This window comes from Falco rusticolus, chromosome 2 (genome assembly GCF_015220075.1).
Source record: "Falco rusticolus isolate bFalRus1 chromosome 2, bFalRus1.pri, whole genome shotgun sequence".
In the NCBI taxonomy this organism is placed as follows: domain Eukaryota; kingdom Metazoa; phylum Chordata; class Aves; order Falconiformes; family Falconidae; genus Falco; species Falco rusticolus.
In genome coordinates, this window is record NC_051188.1 from 26074504 (window position 1) to 26093625 (window position 19122).

General features: G+C 41.5%; 2 protein-coding genes across 7 annotated transcripts in view; one reads left to right on the forward strand and one right to left on the reverse strand.

Moving 5' to 3' along the window:
* NBEA (neurobeachin) overlaps window positions 1-19122 on the forward strand; it is a 509705-nt gene that overhangs the window by 357267 nt on the left and 133316 nt on the right. The window lies entirely within an intron of this gene.
* Window positions 807-5988, reverse strand: MAB21L1 (mab-21 like 1). The gene has a single exon (XM_037377454.1). The coding sequence runs from the start codon at window positions 2758-2760 to the stop codon at window positions 1681-1683; it is 1080 nt and encodes a 359-aa protein (XP_037233351.1). The 5' UTR covers window positions 2761-5988; the 3' UTR covers window positions 807-1680.

Genomic DNA, 19122 nt, shown 5'->3' on the forward strand with positions numbered 1-19122 from the left:
CCACTGGAAATAGTTGCTAGTGGGTGTTAGACAGGCGATCGGCCCCTTTCAGCACTTGTTGACTGTTCGGGTACTAAATAAAACCGGCGTTTTTTGCGTTTTGCCTATAAAGCCGCTTTAAAGAAATGCATACTGAGGAGGACCAGGCGTGGCAGCACGGACAGGCACTTTTGGATCGCTTGCAGTTTTGTAAGCACGTACATGTTATTCCCTCTGAATGCCCTGGGAGCACAGAGTTTTGATTTCTGGGAGTGCAGCTGGCAATCTTATCACATTCATAACGGATTTGTAGGTCAGAGTAATATTGTTGTTCACTTTATTGGTGCCGGCTTGAGCCTTTCACCTACAAATTTTATTTTCTTCTTTATTACTACTTGCGCCAAAATGCTACTTTTATCAGGCTCACTGCTCGCTCAGTACACCGACTGCTTGTACGGGTATGTTGCGTTTCCTCAGCTTTGTTCAAAACCGAGCAGAGACACATCAGTGCCGCAGAGTAAACCTTTCGAAAAGAGGTTTCTTTTCGGACGGCTCAAAAAGTGTTACTGCCTTAACAACTGCATCGGTATCTGACAGTTGCTGATGGTCATCTGGAGCTAAATTCTAATGTGTTTGCACCACCAGTATTTCCCTGTTCTACAAAACTATTCAAAATGCAAAATCAGGCAGCAGCCCTGAAGGTTTCTGCTTTACAGGTTTTAAGCAACTCTCCACAGAAAGGCAAAATTCACAAAAGCATAGCCGCCTCTGTTGTTTTTTTTTTTTCAAGTAGAAAACTTGATCCGGTATTGAAACGCTTACCCATATGCATTTTACTTCATTTATTAGCTTGTAATTAAATAAATCAGCAACAGAAATTAAAATCTAAATCACAAAAGGTGTATCCAGTGTATTTCAAGTGCATTTTCAAATATATAATTCCAATATTCAAGCGTTATTATATAAGCAGAATCCAAATTTCTTTTGAATATATTTAAATAACATTTCAAGTATATTTATGGAATGTTAGAAATAGAACAAGCAATATATATGAAACGAAAAATGTAAACTTGTTAAGTTCAGACACTTCAAAAGACAATTAGCAAAAGTACCATGATAAAATCTACCTTTTTAAATGGTATCTTCTCTTTAGCAGAAACTGTCCTTGAAGTATCCAAAATGGCAATTTAACTTCTGTTCACCAAATCACAAAACACCAACATCCACTATTTCAAAGACAATGTGAGATCACAATATTTGATACAAATTAAAAGGTACATTAGGTTTTGTTCAGGTGGCATATCCAAATAGCTTTTACTCACAGAGGGTTTACATAAAAATACCGGGTTTTTTTATAATCCGTTGGTACCATTTCTGGGCAGAACGGTCACAATCATGTTAAATTACGGCCAATTTTCCTTTCCAGGTAACACAATTTCTTTTTTTTTTTTCTTCTTCTTTCTTTCTTTTTTTCTTTTTTTTTTTTCCATGGGGAACTGCAAAACTGTGACGAAGATAAGAGGAACCATACTTGCTGTTCTTACTTGCTTTTCTTTGTGAAGAGCCTAAACTATATTCCTTTTTAAAAGAGAGTTATGATTTGCATTGTCAAGTGACAATATTTGACTTTTCGAACAGGCAGCTTAAACTTCATCGGGAAACAAGCAGATTGATCGGTCGGGCCGCTTTTAGAGTTACCCTTTAAAGTTTCTCCAAACTTTTGGGGTTGGTAAGTATTTCCCTAGCCAGTCGCCACGTTTGTTTGGCCGCGTTTTCCAGGGCCGAGTGAGGTTTGCCCTGAAAGAGGTCTAAGTTGGGCAAGAAGTAATGCGGGCACCTCCTGCACTGGAGGCAGGAGATGAGCTGCAGTAAAATCCCGTTGAGCCGGTCCCCCAGGCACGACTCGTCCCAGTCCGATTCGCGGGGATGCTTTTCGCATTCGTAGGAAACCAGAGTCTTCATGTGATAATTATTCAGGGGCTGGCCCGGCAGCTCCAGGTGACGGTCCCGTAAGGTTTTGAGGATAGAGAGGCATTTCTTCCTGCAGCCGCCCATCTGCAGTCTGTTCTCGGCTTCCGCGAACTGCAGCACCCAGGCATCGCTCTCGGCCGAGCTCTGCTTGCCGGCCAGAGAGTGGCACTCCTTGGATAAGAGGTTGAAGCCTTCCGCCTTGACCTCCGCCACCCTGTTGGGTCCCGGCCAGGGGATGTGGGGAAGCGGCCAGTGGGCAGCACTCCGCGGCCAGATCCCCGTGCATTTGAACGCCGGAGTGATCTGCACGACGTACCTATCCCTGATTCTCAGCTTCACCTCGCTGGTGTCCGCCACCATCTTTACCACGTCTCTGTAACTGCACTTATCCACGGCTTGAGCCACCAGAGTCTGAAATCTGGACCGGATTTTGCGAGCGGAGAGGTAGCCAGACGCCGTGATGAACTCCACCCAGAGGGACATACTCCTCTTGCGCCCGTCGCTTAACTTTAACACCGCGCAGCCCGGCAAGGAGCCGTCGTCCACGAAGTTGAAAACCCCCATTTGGTTCAGGTACAGCACGACTTCAAACTCCGTGGGGGAGATGACTTCCAACCCCTCGTAGCGATTGTCCATCTCGTTCAAGGAACTGATGAAGCGAGGCTCCTGCACCTCCACCTCCTTCAGCACGTCCGACACCACTTTGCAGACTTCTCGGATTGTTTTGGCGATGGCAGCTTTCCTGGCTTGGCATTTCTCGTTGTAGTATTTATTCAAATGATACACCAGCTTGGCCTGGGCCGCGATCATGTTGGGGCAGAGATCCGGATTGTATACCGGAGTCTCGCAATAGGCTGTGGGATCCAATGCGGCTGCTAAGGCTGGAGCCAACTTCAGAGGAGAAACAGGCTGCCGCACTCTGAAATGTAACAAATGTTTTTCAAAATGCGCTGGGGCTGCTGCTCCTCAGATGCTCTCTTCCTGCTTTTTTAGATCAGCCGTCTTGAAGTGTGTGTGGCGGGGGGGGGGGGGGGAAGGGGGGGGGCGGGCGGGGGACTGGAGGGGGCGATATTTTTCCTCCCCCTTTTTTTAAAGGGTCCGTGAGTGAGAGGAAAGCATCGAGAGCTGCACCTTCCCCAGCAGCAAGAAAAACAAAAGTTGCACTGAGACACAGTGAGGCTTCCAGTAGTCAAAATAATAAAACCTCTTCGTATTTATTTATGTTTTCCCGTAGTAATCACTGTGTGTATGCAGGGTGGTTAATCAGATGGTGGAAAAAAGTGCCGTGTGTGTGTGTGTGTGTGTATATGTCAGAAGAAGCTGGCTGTTGGTTTGTATAAGAGCCCAGATGCACTCGTGTGGAAATTATAAAGGCAGGGCCAGGCAGGCGGGCGGCCAATCGCCACTGGCCTCGTCACTGCAGCCTCTTTCAGCTCAAACCCGGCTAATTAATCCCTCTCTAGGAGATAGATATGTATACACAGACACACACACACACACGCACACGCAGGCACATATAGAAAGGTAGAAGGTTACTAGCAGAAAACCCGCCCCGGTCGTCTGTGGCTCGGAAATCCAGAGAAATGGCTCTCCTTTGGGTGCAACTCCAAGGGTACTGGCGTTTCGCAAGGACCTGGCAAAACTGTGCGGCTCCGCACTGAATCCCCGCCTGCCTCCCCACGGCCGGGGCGGGAACGCAGGTGTATTAATGGGCAGCCATCAACTGGGGAGCTGCGGACCGGGCTCGCTCCTACAGGAGCAGAGGCGTAAATTCATTAACTCACACTTGGCGCCACATCACGCTGTCCTTTCCTCCTGATAGTTGTCTGTAACTGAAGCGAGAAGTTGCTGTGTTGGTTTTTTTTTGTTGTTTTTTTTTCCCTCTCGTGAACCGGCCAGTGAACAAGGCAGCGCATTCACGGCAAATTTAGTGTCTTTCGGGATAAAATATTACGCCAAAGTCCACGATTTGTATTGTTTTAAAAGATCTTCTGACGGGCTGTAATCGATTTTGAGGTTTAATGCATTTCGGCATTGTCTCTGCCTTGCTTTTTGTGTTTGTACCTCATGAAGGGAGAATCAATCGCTAAACGTATCCGTCAGGTCTTTTTCACGTTCCCTCCAGAAATCAAGTAGCAGATATGAACGGTAAATCTAATCTGCCAGTTCTCAGCCTCGTTTTTATATTCCGTATAGCTCTCCAATATATTGTGAAGAGTGGATGTTCAGCTGCTTTTTGAGACGCACTAGAAGTATCTCTGAATTTCAAACCTGGACGATTTATCGTATGGCGAGCGCTGCTAGCAAGCTGCGTTTAGTAAATGTGCACACGGGAGGGATGCTAGCGACTGCAAACGTGCTGGCACGCTACTCATCTGACAGTTCGGGGTTTCGTGCGCGTGATGTGTAATTAGCAAATTTCGCTTTCGGTACTTTAAGTGTTAGTAATCGGGACCTTTATTTGTAAATAAGCCGGGGTGGCAAACTCCTCTGCTTTGCAGCATTCACTGAGCTTCACTACGAGAGAACCCCACATTACATTTTAAGGAAAAAATAAACCAGCAAAGCTCTTAATCGCTTGGAATCTTTAATCTACTAACCGATTACTAATTCTTAAAGTAACTGCCACGGGCATATCCACCGTCAAGGAGAAGCCATACCGCAAAGAACATTTCACGACATTTATTCAGCGCATCAATGCGACCAACTTTATCGCACGTAGCGCAGGGTTCCTGACTTTGGCCCGCTCGCTCCGGCGTCTGTGCGGCTGCTCCCCGAGCCGCTGCCCGGGAGGCAGCTGATGCGGGACCGCGTGCTGCCCGTTAGCGCTGCGGGGCTGGGGCTGGCTCGGGGCGCCTCGCTGCAAACCCGCAAGTGACAGGTCCTCCCGAACGAGGAAGCTCTTCTCTAACCGGCCGCAGCCCCCTGGCCGACGGCGGAGGGGCGGCCGCTGTCTGGCTGCTACGGGCGAAGAGGAGCTGGTTTCCTCCAGGCAAAATTTGCTCCCTCCTCCGGGTAGTTTCCCGGCCGGGCGCCGGGCGGGACACACGTGGCTCCGCCCGGCCGCGGCGGGTCCGGCTGTGGCTGCGCCAGCGGCGGAGCGCGCCAGGTCCCGCCGCCTCCCGAGCCGCCCCGCAGGAGAGCGGCCGCCGGCCCGGCTCGGGGTGCGGGGCTGCCGCCTCCCTCCCCCGCGGGCTGCGGGCTCCCGGGGGCCGGCTCCCCCCGCCTCCCCCGAGCACACACTTACGGGGGTCCCGGCTGGGTCCGAGGGGGCAGGCGGGCACCTCCCCGCCGCCGCCACTGCCGTCCCCCGCAGCTCTTACCGGCGGCTGCCCCCGGGCGCGCGGGGAACCTGCCGCGGCGGCGGGGGACGCGGAGGGGGCGGGGGCCGGTCCTCTTCCCCCTCCGCGGGCTGCGGGCGCGCCGAGCAGCCGGCTCGCCGGCACCGCCGCGGGCCCCGTCGGCGGGCGGGGAGGGGGAGGCACCTCGCCGGCCTGGCACATCCCGCCCCCGCGGAGGGGGACCGGGACGACCACCCCTCCCCCCCCTTCCGCCCCTCGGGGCCGGGGGCGATGCAGGTCGCGCCCTGCCCTCCGACACGGGCGCGGGGCTGGCCGCAGCAGGGCACGGCTGGGCTGTGCGGAGGACGGACAAGCGGCGAAGTTGGGTTCAACTCCGGCGGGCGGGTCCCCGGGACCGCCTGGGGCGGGGGAAGGCCCGCGGCGGTGCTGGCCCCGGTCCCCGCCCCGGCGCGGCGGCGTGCCCGGCGGCAGCCGCTCGGTCTGGGAGCCGGCCGGCGCGAATCCTCCGGCCCTATCTCGTCGGGGGCGGCTTCTTTGCGATTTAAATGAGAAAGAGCGCCTTCCCCGCGAGGGTTACATACAAGCGCCGCGTAAAAACGAAAGTTACAGCGGGTGGACTAAAGCTTGTCCCTTCCTCCGGGCTCCGCCGAGGGACCGGGCTTTCCCCGCGGCGGGGGCGCCCCGGTCCCCCTGCAGCGCCCGGCCCCGCGCCCGCACGAACGGTGCAAACGCTTCGGGCCAGGGCCGGGTTGTTTTTGCCCCCTGGGTTTCAGCTCAGTAAATCCGGTTGCTAAAGGCAAAAGGCGATAGGTGGTACCTCTGAGCTGTCGGTGGTCTTCATTTTCATAAAGTGGCAAAATTAATGTAAATAAAAATTACGTCTGATATCCTAAATCAGAGCTTGCAATGCGTAATGCTAAGATTAACCTATGATACCAAGCAATGCAGGTTTTACTTACTTATTGTATCTTGGTGGCGATGGGCAATGACTTGGCTTTAGCCTTGGGTGGGTGATGGTTAGCTCTAAAAGTTGGTATTAACTTCTCTACATCGTTTCATTTCCCACATACACAATAAACATTTGATAGTTTGGATTTAGGCATTGCTGACACCAGTCAACCCCTGAAATGTGACTGCTAAGGCGACCCGATCGTTTACATGACAAGAATTTGGTGGTTTGGTTTAGACTCCAAAAATTATTATCTGACTGTGTATGATATAAACCAGGAATATTTCGGAGCTTCTGACCACTTACTGCAGTTATTTTTTCCCTGTAGTTATTGATGTGTCCTTCATAAATTACAAAAGGAACACCTTTTCATCACGGACTTTTATTTTTATATGTATTGAGTTGTTTTGGAAAATTGAGATTATAATCTCAAATCACCTCATTAAAACGATGATTGATCATTTGTCACGGTAACGGTACCATATGATATTGGTGACTTTTACCAATTTACTTATTTCTAGTTATTTCTCCCTAATTGGGGGTACTATAACAGTATTTGTTGAACTCTGCTTGTTATTTCAAATCTTCAAACTGCAGTGCCTTGTCACACAGTGCTCATGTTAGCCAAAAAGTCAAATGGTGTTGAAAATCTTCGACTGCAGGTACTGGCCTATGCCCCTAAAATGTAATTTGCAGGGGGGGAAAAATAAAGTTCTCTATATAAATTTCACCAATAATTTATTTTCATATGGTGAAAAGTGTAAGTTAAAATGCACATGCAGATGCAGACACATGCAAAGTGCTTGCATTGATATCACTTTATATTTCTTATTATATAGCGATAGTTTTTCCACACACAACTGCTCATGAATTTTAAATTTTTATTTTTTAATATCTGCCTATTGCACTAGGGAGCTAGGAAAAAAATGAAGCCGAGTTGATTAAATTATTTATCCCTACTGCTGAAGTGAGTTTGAAGGCTCATTGAATGTATCTGATTTCTTGGCTCCTCTTTCTCCCCTTCCCCCCCTCAATTCATCCTGGTTATTTCATCCATATCATCCTGCCAGCAACAATAAATTTACTTTTTTTCAAGTAGGAAAACTAAAGACAGATATTTGTGCCGAGTTTGCTTTAAGTGTCACATTATATAAAATAGGCAGCATCATTTTTTTTGTGGTACCTGCAATTCTCTGTATTCTTATTTTGTAGTTTACTGTTTGCCTCCACTTTCAAATTTAGGAAGAAACAAAAAGTTAAGTTTAAATGTAAGTTGCTATAGTGTTTGCAAAAGTGCAATTTTAATGGACTTATACACTCTCTACTTAGAATTTTGGGTATAAATTTCTCATTAATTATGTATGCAAACATTTTTCTTCTGCTACCTAGTTTACTGCAGATGCTTTTTACTTTTTTAAAAAACTGTGATATAGCTCCTTTTTACAGTACACAATTAGCATTCATTAGTGCTGAATCTAACACATGTATGTATTCTCTTCCCATTAAAAAAAAAAAAACAAAACAACCACCAAACAAACCATGAAAAGAGTTTGCATTACTGTTGGACTTGGTCATCCTAGGTCTTATGGATGAACTGTTAATGCCTTAAATTCCTCTAATCTGCAATCTGTTAAGGGAAAAAACCAGTAATTGATTTGTTTTCTTTAAAAGTTATGTCTCAAAAGTAAACATGGAGCTTGCACAACTGTAACTTTAGCTAGAACTGCAGAAATATTCAAGCAGGGGAAAAAATGCATTGAATTATTCATTTGGTTCACTTCTCCATCAGCTTCTGCAAAGCCAGACATTCCTTAAAGTACAGTGTTTTATTTAAGCAGTCCAACACTAGGGTTTTTTTTTTAGATCTCCTGCTTGGAGAATGCTCTTTTCTGCTGAACTGTGAGAGGAGGGTGGAATCAGTGGGGATTAGCGCCTTTTAATCTACTACATCTGTAGTGGGTCATCCAACGCTGCAGAACTCTCATTACTCTCTCATGCTGTATATGATTAAATGACTGAAAATATTCAATGTTGACCTTGAAAATAAAGCTGTATGTGTTGGATGAGCAGCTTCCGAAGACTTCATGTCTAAACTAACTTTTCCTCTTGGTAACCTAGCCCCGGAATATGTTGTCTGAGATCAAAACTGAAGTGTGGGAGCATTTGAAATACATCATTATATAAATTATGGCACCCCTCAGCTTGTTCATGCTGTATTTTATGAGTGACCCAAACATCTTTCTAGCCCAGTCAAAATAGGAGGGTGGTATGTCTTGAACATACTTATTTTTGTGAGTGGTGTTTTTGTGTAAGCTGGTTTCATATCAGCTAACAAACAAAACTACATCATCTTGTAGGTAGCTGCTAGAGCTGTTGAAATCAGCAGAAAACATGTTGCTTAACATCTTTGAACATTAGCCTATAGAAAGGTGTAAGTAAGCATCATCTTTTCATAAACATTTTGTCATGTTACGTGTTTATTGCTGCTTTTCATGCTGCTGATACTTTGGGCATGTTAAGCCCCTCTAACTCAAAATGAAACTTGTCCTCTCCCGTTACGATAACATGGGTATGGTAAATTACCTATGTAGCTCACTTTATCTTGATTTAGCTATAAAAAGACATGCCTAACATACTTCAATGCAGACTTCTAATTTTTAATGTAGTGTATAGCTCTCCGGTATTTTCTTTACAAATAATGGTGAAGGGAGGAGTTGAGTGAGTTGGTCGTGAGTGATTAATATGTTTCGTTGAACCTTGTGAAGGCCCTGATCCTGCCAATGCACACATGGCTAGTGAAACATTCAGCTGGTGCTGGGGAGGTCATGGGCTTCTTCAGGCTCACAGGTAAGTGCATGGGCAGTTATTTGCAGGATCAGGGCCTAAGTGGGCTAACACTTGGAGGTTAACGTTTGAATAGGATGAAATACAGTGTGCCTTTAAAATACCTAATGCATCAAATGCTTTGGTAAGGAAGTATATTTTTGGCCCAAATATCTACTCTTCTGTCAAGCAGAACTTCCCTATTAATTTCATTGTGTTTTAGCAATAGCATTGAATTAGTTCCTTGAGAAAGGGCAGTGCTGTTTTGTCCATATTTTAGCAAGATGCTCCCACAAGAATGCGTTTCCGAATCTGCTCTAAAGCCTTTACGAGGAGACTGAGGTTATTCAGAGAAATGAGTGAAAGGTTATGCTTTCAAAATCTCTATTAAAACTGTATTTTTCATGTCCTTTTGCATATTCAGGACTATTTCTATAACTCCCAAAAGGTACAAAATCTTTTAACAGTCTTAAATATAAGCAACCTACTTGCTAAAAACACTTATTCATTGTTCCTAAAAATATCCTAGCTATAATTGTAATATAAACATGTCAACCAACTTATTATTTAGGGAAGAAGGGGAGAGATGTGTTCAGGAAAAACTTGATACTTAGATCTTTTGAGCTTTAAAATGCACTGATTTTCCCACCACCACTCTGAACTTTGTTTTCTTAACTGGTGGAACATTGTCAGTACAGAGCATAATATTTTATCTAGGGGGGAATTGACTTTCTTATTAAGGGCAGCAAATGACTCTAGTTCTCCTTTTATTTGGGTTTGAAAATTTAACCTAGGTCACCTACTGTCCTTCCTACTTTTCCCTACCATTTTTTCATCCCAGCTCTAGGACAGAATATACAGAACAGGATCCTTTGTGGCATAGTGCTGGTGTCACTGAAATGAGAAAGACTACAGGGATAACAAAAAATCTTGTAATTTCATAAATCTGCAATATAATTGTTGAAAGAGAAATACTAGCTGCTTATGGGAAATATCTGTTTGTCTTAAAGGAATATTATTATCGATTTTTTCTCAATAGTAGAAATAGATCTTGCCTTTCAGGCGTGTTATTGTTTATAACACATTTGTGCCATTGAAAAGAAGAAAAAAATTATGGAGTATCTGTTAGGGTAGTGACAATGTTTTCTCTTGTCTCCTTAGTTTTAGATGAGGCAAAGGAGCTATCTTTATTATTTCACATTTCTGAATAATCTTTATTTATAGTTGACGTTGATACAGAATAATTATTTTGTAAAATTAAAGGAAATTTCAAGGAAAAAGTTTGATTTTTTTGTTTGGTTTTTTTTGTTAATGCTGTTTTTAATGGGGTGGATGTGGTTATGTTGTGTGACACTCAAAATACATGTGAAAAATGGACTGTAAGTATTTTCTTTACTACTTTTACTTGGTCATTACAGTGGTAGTTTTAAGGTTATGCAGCATTTACAGGCCTGCTAAGATCACTACTGCGATCAACGTGATTCTGTCTTATTTTCAGTGAGTGTTTTACCATGTCTATTTCTTGCTTCCTTCTGCAAATTATTTCCAGGAATGAACTGGCTAATTTTGTCTTCAGTTTTTTAAAATAACCTTATCAAAAGGAACAATTACCAAGTGCAGAACTTTTACTAATCCTCTGAAGCACAGAAGAGTATATGGCATATGCTAGGCTGTGCCGTAATGCTTGCAATTTCCAGCTACGCTTCAAGACATTGCTTCTCTAAGTAGGTAAAAAATGACAGCGAGTATGTTGGACAACAGTTTTCTCATTATATTCTGTAAGTGCATTCATTATGTATTATTAGTCCTTAATTGTAAAGATGAAATAATATAACCATTTATCTTGGCAAGCCCATTACTTATCAGCTGTACCTTAGAAAATTGTGTATATCTGTGTGAATGTTTTCTTCTATACATACTATTCAGATTTTTGACATAGGGGATGAGAAAAAACTTTTCAGAATAAATGTATAACTAATCTAATCCACTCTTGGTAGGCAAACTGTGTATCTTCATGGGGTAAAAGAAGCCCTCTCACTCTCACCCCCACAAAATTCAGTTCTTCATTTGTTTTGTTCACCACGCTGCATTAACACAGTTTTCCCTTGTGTGCATCTGCCAGTGTACAATTTAGCCACGGGCATCTGTAGACCTTGTGGTGATCAGTATTGCAGGCAAAAGCCATATGTGTTTAAATAAAAAAAAAACTCTTTATTTCATTTGCTGTTTTAACTGGATGGATAACTTTTGTGCCTCAAGACAGAGGAAGAGAAAATACAGAAATAATTAATTGCCTCTATTCTTGAGGCAGTTTCATTTTCCCTCTCCAATATGGAATGCTTGTCAGCTTCCTTGATAAATGACTGCATGTATTTGCATAGATTTTACATTAACACAAAAATTAGTTTTATTTGTGAAAAACTAGTTTACATAATAATGCAAAATCTAGCTTTATGGATTATGTTTCCAAATTTGAGAGACTGAGGAGAAATGAAGGTTTTTTCTTCTTTTTTTAAAATTCTTTTTGTTTGATGTTGGTTTTTTAATGTGAAGGCATATTAGTTTGTAGCTTTGTGTTTTGTTTCTATAAAAATAAACAGATCAGGGTCTTTTAATGTTTATAAACCATTTATTCAGTATTTCATAGATTGAATAATTGATGGTAGTATGAAAATGACTTATTTCATAGACTTTTACGCATTCAGTTTATTAAATAACTCTTAAATATGAACACAAGCAAAAGCTTATGGAACTGTTTTGAAAAAAAAAAGAATTGTGGCAAACTTAGCTGTTAAATACACTATGGGAATATACTTTAAGTTTCTAATGCTGCTATTAAAGTAGTGCTCCATCAGGCATTCTTTCAAAGCATTAATGTACTGCATTAGCTTGTATGCTAGTGTAGGACTATTTATTTTCCTATATCTAATTACCTGTCTGTTTTAAGTAATTAGGCATTCCTAGCTTGAAGTGGCAGTACTATACCTCTAGTTAAAAACTGTGTTTTATTCACTATTTGTCATGTCCATAAATAAAATTTACAAATCAATCAGTCTGAAATATCTTTGAAGGAAAATATACTGCCCTAATTTTGAGCCAATTGTAGTTATTTTCAAGTGACATGAATTGGGTGTGTGCTCATATAATAAACCTGGTGTCTTGTTGTCTAAAGGTAACTGCTAATTGCATATCGGCCTGTTGTCCCTGCTGAAGAAAATATAGATGCATTCATTGCTGTTATTTCATGCTCTGTAACAAAAAGAAAATATTGCTCTTTATGAAGCGTGCTATACTTAATGGCAACTTAAGGTAAAAGAGTGCCTTTGCCACTTCTTGAATCTGGGACACCCTAGGTGCCAGCTGTCACGGCTCAGCTAATGATGACAAATGCCCCTCTCTATGCAGATTGCAGAGCTTGCAGGCTGCTTTGAAAGGCAGTCAGATTACCTTTCTTCAGATAGTAACTTAACCTTTTAAACTCAAGTGTCAGAATGAAATTATTAGCTGGGATAGTTTCAATATCTGTTTCTTTAAAAAAGAAAAAAAGAAAAGAATAAGGCAGTGACTTCAAATAATACCATAGCAGCTCGTATTCACAAATCGTTCATGCTTCTCTGATGTTTTAAAAATGCGAAATTGCTGCCACTGTGCCTGTGAGCACTATATGGAGGTTGTGGGCACTGAATGCATGAATACTGAAGCGACCTCTCGGTTGCACTACACAGAAATGTGGCCAAGCGGGCCAAATTCTGTCCTTGCTTGCATCCACACAGCATAGCTCTGACTGATCGCAGGTTAACTGATGCTATTTATAGTAACAGACCTTAATTGATCTTACATGTTGTGAATATACTCGACTCTTTGCGTGACAGTTCATGTTACCACTCTAAGTCCACGAACCTCAGTTAAGAGTCCACTGTATCAGAATAACTGGGTTATTGGGTGGATATGAGCGATTCCACAGAACGCAGTGTCATGTGGTTAATGTTAAGTTACTAATTTAAATAAATTCTTCAGTCAGAGTTTTGGAGTTAATTTCTGGGGTTTCTTGGAAGTAGCTAACAGATGTGAGGATATTACATAGTTCCCTAACAGCACGCTGAAATGTAACAAAGTATAAGTGCCGTATGTGCCACCTAAAGGTGTAGGGTGCTTTTTGAGTGTGTACACATACATGTGTCTATAATTTTATGCAGGCCTATTTGTATGTGTTTAGATGTTTGGATATAGAAGTAAATAGACACATAGGCATTCATATCAATACACGTACACATGCACTAGTCTACACGTGACATCCAAACAATATATATTTCCAGATTTATATTAAAATACTGACATATATGAGCATGTTAAACTTGCACATTATATTTGCCATTGAATCAGTCTGTACAGTGAACTGTATAAGAATATCGGTTTCCATCTGAGTAAAGTGTAGTTTTGTTACAGCAAACAAGTACTTACCTCCAATATTTTCACATGATCAAATCTCCATAGCAGTGGGCAGTAATAGACAACTACAGGAAAGATGTGGAAAGACATTTAATGAGAAGACCAGGGACACTATGGTATATGGATGCAAAAAAGTAAATAGCAAGAATAGGGAAAAAATGTGCATTTGGTATGAGACTGGAATGTCCCAGAGAGAAAGTAGTTATTATGATTGGCAGAAAGTACAGGAGGCAGAAAAAAATTAGCAAGTTTACAGAGCAAAGTTAAGATGAAATCAGTGTTGCAATAATTGTAACGTGGTTGGTTCTGTAGTAATCATTAAAGGAAAGGTAATCTGATCCATTAACAGAATGTTAATTAATTTTCTTTTCTCCAGAAGAGAACAGATCTGATTGCTGATATGTACATTCACTCAGTACTTACTTCTTTTGGTAATATGGTGTTTGCAAGGGAAATGCTGGTTAATATTACATTAGAAATGTTTCCTTTTAAAGTTTGGGAAAGAACATTTGGTTTTGCCTGTGCATAAGTATGTTAAATTTAACATTCTGTTTTGTTTTGTTTTGCTTTGTTTTTCCTTTAAGTCATTATGTTCAAAGTATTTAAAACTATACATGTTTTATTATTTTGAGCAAGTGTAGCACAATCTGGGAAATAAAAAAGACAAAGATCTAGTGTTTTATACTCAGCTTTCTCAGCTTGTTGGTTGAATGGGCATCAAATGAAGTCCAATGCTTATACAAAAGAAATGTTCCTTGTTTGGATTTGCCCCATCTGTGTCATCTGGTGGCTTATGCAATAGGAGGTGTTATCACATGAATCCAAATGCACAAGCCAGTTGTTTTATGGACTCTTTCTGTGCTTGGAGGAGTTTATAAGTTGCCCACTCTATTGTGTGTCACTCCCAGATGACACGTGTGCATTCTGCTGAGCATATTTTGGGGGTAATTATAACTAATGAAGCCTGGTACACAGCTTGTTCACAGAGTGATTTATTCTGCTCCTGTCTGATTCCTGAGAGTTCTGTAAAATGGTTATATTGTGCCTTCCACTTTGGACATGTATGGGAGCATGTGGTATTGAGTCCATCTGAGAAATTTTGCTATTCAGTGTACCACAGACTAATTACAAAGGTGCTGGCTGGGTACATCTGTTTAAAAATATAGGGATGAACTGAAATTATAAAATGGGATCTGTAACTTTAGAGATATTGACTTTAGTATGGCTCTTGTTTAGTCATTTACTCTTCCCAGACTTGCAGTAACTCATTTAGATGTACTGCTGTTAAATGTCTCAGAGATTCTCTGAACCACATAAATTAAGATTAGGTTCCCTTTATACCTTTCAGGAAAGCAGATTTTGTTATGCAATTTAAGTTCTGATAACTGCTTAAATTTTATGGAAAGATGGATTTAAAAGACAGAAAGGAAGTATCTTGTAGCTTTGCAGATTTCAGAAAGCAACAACAACAACAACAACAACAAAAATCATGACTGAAGCCTGGGTGTCAACCTCTATTTAACCTTAGATGTACCATTTTCACCCTAACGTGTCTTGACTTAACCAGTCTCTCAGGGAAGTAAATCCACTGACATTAGTGGGACCCGTCCTTTATACATGAAGTACTTATACGTTTGTTTGCCAAGGTGGTTTTGAAAATCTTTTTTCCGAGATGCTAACATATCTCCGAAATCATGAAGTAACAAGGTGCACAGAAGCTGCAGGGTTTGTCACTTCACCTACCACATTTGCAGATATCCAAGCGGGCTGGATGTTTTTACAAGTGTCTCAGCATCAGTGTTCAGTAATAATAGTCTTCAGTTGTATCTGTCTTCATATCAGCTTCTTCCATCTTCATCCTCTAACTCTGTATCCAGATATGAAAGACTTTTGCATCTAATTTCTTCCAGAGCTTAAACAAAATTTTCCTTCACAGAAAAAAGAGAGGTTAAAAAGTTTTCGTACTGCTTGTAGGAATGGAAGAAGAGAGATAAACCCTTATTTTGGTATAGATAAAAAGCATTTTGTAAGGTTGGAAAACACTGCTTAGAAAATACAGGTCACATTCTTCCTACTACTGCATGAGTAGGAAATTAGTTTCACTGAGAATGAATTATTGTTTTCATCTGTTATTGTGAAAACAACCTTGGGTGTGCTCAAGACAACATTAGCAGCATGATTGGGGAGAAGATATCACTGGTTCTCAGAAGTGAATCATATAAGATGGCATTCCTCAGCTAGCATGTTAAGCAAGGGGATGTGGTTACCAGCAGACCTGAAGTTTGCCTGTGCCCTAACCTGTCCTAGTGAACTTTGTAGTATAAATAGCATTTTTTGCAGTCAGTACTTTCATTGGGAAAGAAAAGGAAAGAAAACAAAACTTCAGACTAATTTTTATCTTCATAACCATGAAGATGAAAGCGGACAGGTCTGCCAGTGGCTTCATTCTTGCTCCTGAATTTGCATGGTGCATGTTCTCCTAGGAGCAGTTTGCAGTGTTATGTACCAAAGATGATAACTGTCAGAAGGTGAGTCTTGGGGAAAAGCTGTAAATAATGGGTGTGAGTATATAATGTGTGTGGAGAAACACAGAATTTGAAAACTGAGTTTGCTGAGAACAACTGCATCAGTTTTAAATAAATAGAATTTGGTTTTGGGCTGTGACAGTGAGGATGTTTACCTTTATGCATTGTTCGGGATTTCCTCCATGTATAAAAACATGTTCTGAGGACAATTTTTACATGATGGTTTATGGCAATATGAGATCTGACCTGGGTTTGGGCTAGTTGATGATACAATTGTGATAGGTTTTGACTTGTTGGATAATGCACATATTACCTGCTTATTGTGCCAGATATTATAAGAGGTTTGCTAAATTGACAAAACATGCTTATCATTGAAATCCTTAGATAGGATACACCTCACAGATGAAAACCAGCATTTTGCACGTTTTGTAACGTTTTCTGGTTTTTTATTTGTTCTGTGTTAAGGACCATGAAAAACTACAATGACTGGTATATTAGAAAATGCCTAAAAATGAGCAGTTGTTTTCCTTGAGGAAAGATTGTTACACTTGTAAAGAATAGTTAGCTGGAATTATGTTTGTGTGCTATTGAAATGTTGCAGTTGTCAGGTGTAGTTTTGTTTGCTGAGTAATCTACTCATGTTAGTCAGAGTACATCTGTTCTATATAATTTTAAACATTTCATAAAATATTTAAGATCAATGGTCCAAATCAAGCATTAACTAAAATGATGACACTAATTACATCAGATGTAGTTGGGTCAGTGAAGCTTACATGTCATTCTTTTGTGCTGACGAAACTTTTGTTGCATGAACTCATGTCTCATTTTAGCCAGGCTCTGCAAGAGTTTGCATCATAGCAGAGTGTGGCCTTCTGAAAGCTTGGAATTGCAGCTGTAGTTTCATCCTCTGTGCTACTTTCCTTTCCTCTATAAGCTGCATTCATTTTATTCATTTCTATTCTTTAGCTCCTTTACATGAATTTTGTGACAGGAATGACTATTCAAGTCACCTTGAACCTAGAAAGTTATTTATGCAATGCCATGCTAGGGCTACTGCATATCATATGCTTATCAGTTATGGGTTGGTGAAAATCATTTTTTATAGAAGTATCTAGAAAATAGTAGTCATTAGTGCCTACAATGATATCCATTTAGCAGAAATTGGAACCAAGAAGCTGAGTCACTTTTTGGGCAGTAAATTCTTACTTGCTAAGCTCAGCAGTGTTAGCAGCAGACTTCCCTTTCTGCTGGTAAACCATGCCCTTCCATTTTCCCTGGTAGCCTCCCAGATATGTGGGGCCAGGCTGCCTGTTTGGACAGTCTGTTTTCTAGAAATTCTGAAAAAGCGTTGACAGAAGAGTTTGCCATATTCCATACGTGCTGATCAGTCACAGAGTGGATGTGTTGGACTGCTTGTAAAGCAAATGCTCGCACGTTTGAATTCAGTGCATTCGTAAGAAATGTAAAATCCAACCTCACACTGATCCTGCCGTACTGTGTGCGATCATCAGTTGCGCAGGCAAAATGACAGTGATTCAATTAAAAACCTAATGTTTATATTCATTTAGTTAAGTTTGTACAGCTTTGTAGGACAGGAGAAATAAATCACAAAGAGGAAGGCAACTAAAATTTATGCTGTGCTTGGATTAGAAAGAAAATGACTAGATAGGATGAAGATCAGGGCAAAAGAGAATGAATTTGAACTGGAAGACATTAAAACTTTTAGGAAAAATTAATGTGAAAACTTCTAGTAAACATTTGTTTCATTGAAGGGAAGGGACTTAAAAAAACAATATAAAGAACCAAAGGGGTAAATCAGAAGACGAATTAAGAAGGAAGAGTAGTTCTTTGCCTAAAGGAGTTTGAAATATAGTGGAAACGTGTAGGGCTTTCTTCATATAAAGATAAATACTGCACTAAGCAGAAATCTGAACTTTGAGGAATCTCTATCAGCGCACCTAAGCACGGTTGGCCCACGTGGTGACCCTGTTGTGAATCATGCTGGAAAGTGTCAACATTTCCCAGGCTTACTCTTGGCTGTGCTTGAACTGAGCCAGCCTCAGTGGAGCTGCTGATTTTGTGGGCAGAAGTCACTGCTTTGTGAAAGCGAATGATGCTCTCTGGAGTCCCAGACAGTGAAAACAGCAGCCTTTTCAGCAGCATCTTTCACTATTTTAGAGGTTAACCCGTCCAGAGCCTTATGCAATCTATACACTAAAAGAAAGCTTTATTAGCATGGGAAACAGGATGTGTTTGAGAAGAGGGGGACAACAGGGAGATTCCAGAAGTTGAGAGAGAACCTGTGTAATGAAGTTCATGACACATCTTTAAAGGTGTAAATAATTATATTGGCACCTTGACTGGTATTTCTTTACATTCTAAATTAAGTCCTAATGAGTAGGACTGAATGAGACCTTTTTGTATGCACAAACTTCTGAATTTGCTTGTATTGCGTGGTACTGTGTGTTCTTAAATTAATGTTACTAAATGTGGGACTTATGAGGCCTTCATTCACAAGCCTACATTATTTGTTATTGGTCTCGTTTAATATTTATAGAGTGACACACATTTCCATGTTGTAGAGAAATAGAACTTATGTGATTCCGGCCTCATTTTATAGTCTAATTTTGGCAAATGCAAGAAATAGTGAAAAAGAAAATAGAAAAAAGGTAGTGAAAAAGGTTAGTGTTGTTATAAATAATGCTAGCTACTATATTATGTAGGAAGCTTGTATATCTGATTTTATTTTTAAAGCTAGTATAAAATGGGATTTCTAAAAGGACAGTGATGCAGGGAAGAAGTTCTGTCTAAGGGTTAGGACTGGGAGAAGCAATAAGTTGAAAGGCAAAGGTAGAAGGTGTGAGACTTAGGTTCCCATTTGATGTGAGTTTCTTCAGATGAGTCGAGGCTGCCGAGAATTCAGAGGTGTTTGAATGAAATGCCGTGGATAGTCCAGGTAGGACTGTTTCACTGTCCCAGGGCCCAGGTGGATGAGTTGAAGACCATATGATAGGCAAGCTGCCTGTTGCTGCCTGCTAAGTAAGCTGAGCCAAACACTAAATGTGGTCAAGCTTTCCCAGAAATGCACAGTTCAGTGCCTGAACACATAATACACAGCTGCAAA

Excerpts from the sequence above, each read along its gene's own strand:
- MAB21L1 (XM_037377454.1), bottom strand. The coding sequence starts at position 2,760 with ATGATCGCGGCCCAGGCCAAGCTGGTGTATCATTTGAATAAATACTAC.